At 62.5% G+C, this 2,578-nt stretch overlaps 1 protein-coding gene across 2 annotated transcripts in view; it reads left to right on the top strand.

Moving 5' to 3' along the window:
• The window catches only part of CHLRE_05g233303v5 (uncharacterized protein), a 20,744-nt gene that overhangs the window by 14,259 nt on the left and 3,907 nt on the right, over nucleotides 1–2,578 (top strand). For both annotated transcript variants that reach the window (XM_043062172.1, XM_043062171.1), the window contains 4 exons: nucleotides 325–402; nucleotides 768–866; nucleotides 1,772–2,018; nucleotides 2,283–2,356. In XM_043062172.1, coding sequence (XP_042924540.1) covers nucleotides 325–402; nucleotides 768–866; nucleotides 1,772–2,018; nucleotides 2,283–2,356 — 498 coding nt within the window. The remainder of the gene's footprint in view (nucleotides 1–324; nucleotides 403–767; nucleotides 867–1,771; nucleotides 2,019–2,282; nucleotides 2,357–2,578) is intronic.

The raw sequence follows: 2,578 nt of genomic DNA, 5'->3' as shown, positions 1-2,578 counted from the left end.
GGGGGTGGAGGGGGAGGGGTGGGTTACATTCATGTATAGTTAAGAAGTGGGGGGGAGGGGGAGGGGACGGGGGAGGGGTGGGGTTTCCTTGCATGATTAATTGTGACGGGGTGCTTGGGGGCGTAGGTAGGGTGCAGGCCACCCCCACCCCCCCGGTGCATCCGGTACCGCTTTTCCAACCATCCTTGCAACCTCAACCCGCCATCCCACGACAAGCACCAACCCGGAACACCTGAACATACCTGACGCCGCCACTAACCCAGCACCCCAACCCCTCCTCCCCAATCCCCCCAATCCTCCCCCACCCCCTGCCGCCCCCTGCAGACCGCCTACGCCGAGTGGGAGCTGGACTCGCTCATGCTCACAGGCAGCTGCGTGGACGTGACCGCCAGCGGCAGGCTGGTGAGTGGGGGGGGGGGTTGCAGATACCAGCCCAAACCTAACCCGAACCCGATGCAAATGAGCCAGGGAGGGGTTTGGGGGGGGGGAGGTGGGGACAGCCGTGCATGCAGGGCGGAGGGATTGGACTACAGTTACTCAGTGACGACGTCCGACGGGGGCGGGGGTTAGCGACTGGGGGTTCTCTCCGTCGCTTGAGAGACTCCCAGCCCCCTCTGCCCACTCTGAACCGTTGCCATCCTAAACACCCCTGGCCCATCCCGAGCCTGCTGTACCACTGCGCCTGTCCACACCTCCACTTCTTCTCAATCAATCAGTGCACCTCCCCATCTGCCTGCACCCCCCACGCCACCCCTACCCCTCCCCAGACTCCCCCCCGCGGCCTGCAGCTGCACCTGGGCACGCCCGCACAGCCGCACGTGGTGGACACGCTGGTCATGGCCAACCTGGCCTACTTCCAACTCAAGGTGGGGGAGGGAGAGACGGGGAAGAGGGGGGATTGAGAGGGGGGTGTCAGGGCGTGCGTGCGTGTATGTGTATGTGTGGACACGCTGGTCATGGCCAACCTGGCCTACTTCCAACTCAAGGTAGGGGGAGAGGGAAGGAGAGGGAGGGAAGAGGGGAGGAGAGGGCAGCAAGGGGGGCGTTGTAAATACCAGCCCAAACTAAACCAAACCAACGAAAACGAGCGGAGCACAGGCAGAGGTGTTAGTTGCAAGCGATAATACGCGGGCGCTTAGTGAGGCGTTGGTGGGTGTTGGGGTGCCTGAGATCTGGGCGGGGAGCTGAGGGCTCAGGTGCGTAGTCCAGGCCTTCCCTCCCTCATCCTCCGCCCCACGATGCACATGCGCGTGTCCCGTGCTTCTGCAACCCACGCCCCACGCTTTGGACACACACACACGCACACACACACACACACACACACACACACACACACACACACACACACACACACACACACACACACACACACACACACACACACACACACACACACACACACACACACTGGGAACGTTCTAGGACACTCGCATGGGCTTGCACCCTTGGGATCGTGTGGACACTAATCCCCACCCAAGGTTAGTTAGATGGGCGTAACAGGTGCTTCGGGTAAGTATGGTCTCGGCTCGGCAGGTCGGTCGGCTGCGGTAAGTATACTCTGAAGGTAATCCGCGGCCGTAATTCTGCATCGCATACACTGTCCTGTGCGTAATGTTTTCCTTGTGCTCTTTAACACACACACACACACACACACACATAAGCACACACGCACATGCACAACTCACACACACACACGCACACACATACCGTACACACTCACACACACACATACACACACATCACACACACACACACACACACACACGCACAGGCTGCCCCCGGGCTGTGGCTGCTGTCTCTGGCGCCCGGCCGCTCCCGCGAGCTGTACGAGCTGACTGGCAGCACCGGCACCTCCCTGCACGACGACGACAACGAAGAGGAGGAGGAGGGAGAGGGAGAGGAAGGAGAGGAGGAGGGGAGGGCGGTGGCGGTGGTGGCGGCTGGCGGCGGCAAGGGCGTGGCCGTGGGCGTGTCGGACCCGGCCGTGAGCACGCAGGTCCTCATCTCCAGCTTCACAGGTGAGTGGGGGAGGGGAGGGAAGGGAAGGGGGGGCAGGGAGGGGGCGAGGCGGGAGGCAGAGGGTGAGTCGTTTTCAAGCCCCAGGCCAGGTTGCAGGCGGTAGGGGAGAATTCACACAGGCCCCACCACACCTCTCAAGCACCCCTTTCCCTGCCCTTGCCGCTCCCCGTCGGTAACGTTTGATGTTCCGCAAGATGGTTTACCGTCTACCACTTCCTTAACTAATCATGAATGTAACCCCTCACCACCACCACCACCTGCAGGCAAGCACATGATCCTGCGTGTGCGCAAGCGGCCGGGCATGGAAGACGAGGACGTGCTCAAGCAGGGCGGCGAGGTGAGGCAGGGGGTGAGAGGGAGGGAGGCAGGGCGACAGGGGTGGGAAGTGACGAGGGATCTGAGGGTGGTGAATGGGGATGGGGCACGGCGTGTGTCTGCGTCTGCGTCTGTGTGTGTGTGTGTGCGCGCGCGCCCGCGCATTGGGAACAGATTCATAGACCCTGGGTGCCCGCCCGCGCGCTCGCCCTCTCACCCACCCCGCACCCCCACCTTCCACTCC

The sequence above is a fragment of the Chlamydomonas reinhardtii genome, chromosome 5 (genome assembly GCF_000002595.2).
Source record: "Chlamydomonas reinhardtii strain CC-503 cw92 mt+ chromosome 5, whole genome shotgun sequence".
Classification (NCBI taxonomy): Eukaryota; Viridiplantae; Chlorophyta; class Chlorophyceae; order Chlamydomonadales; family Chlamydomonadaceae; genus Chlamydomonas; species Chlamydomonas reinhardtii.
This window is presented reverse-complemented; position numbering and strand designations above follow the sequence as displayed.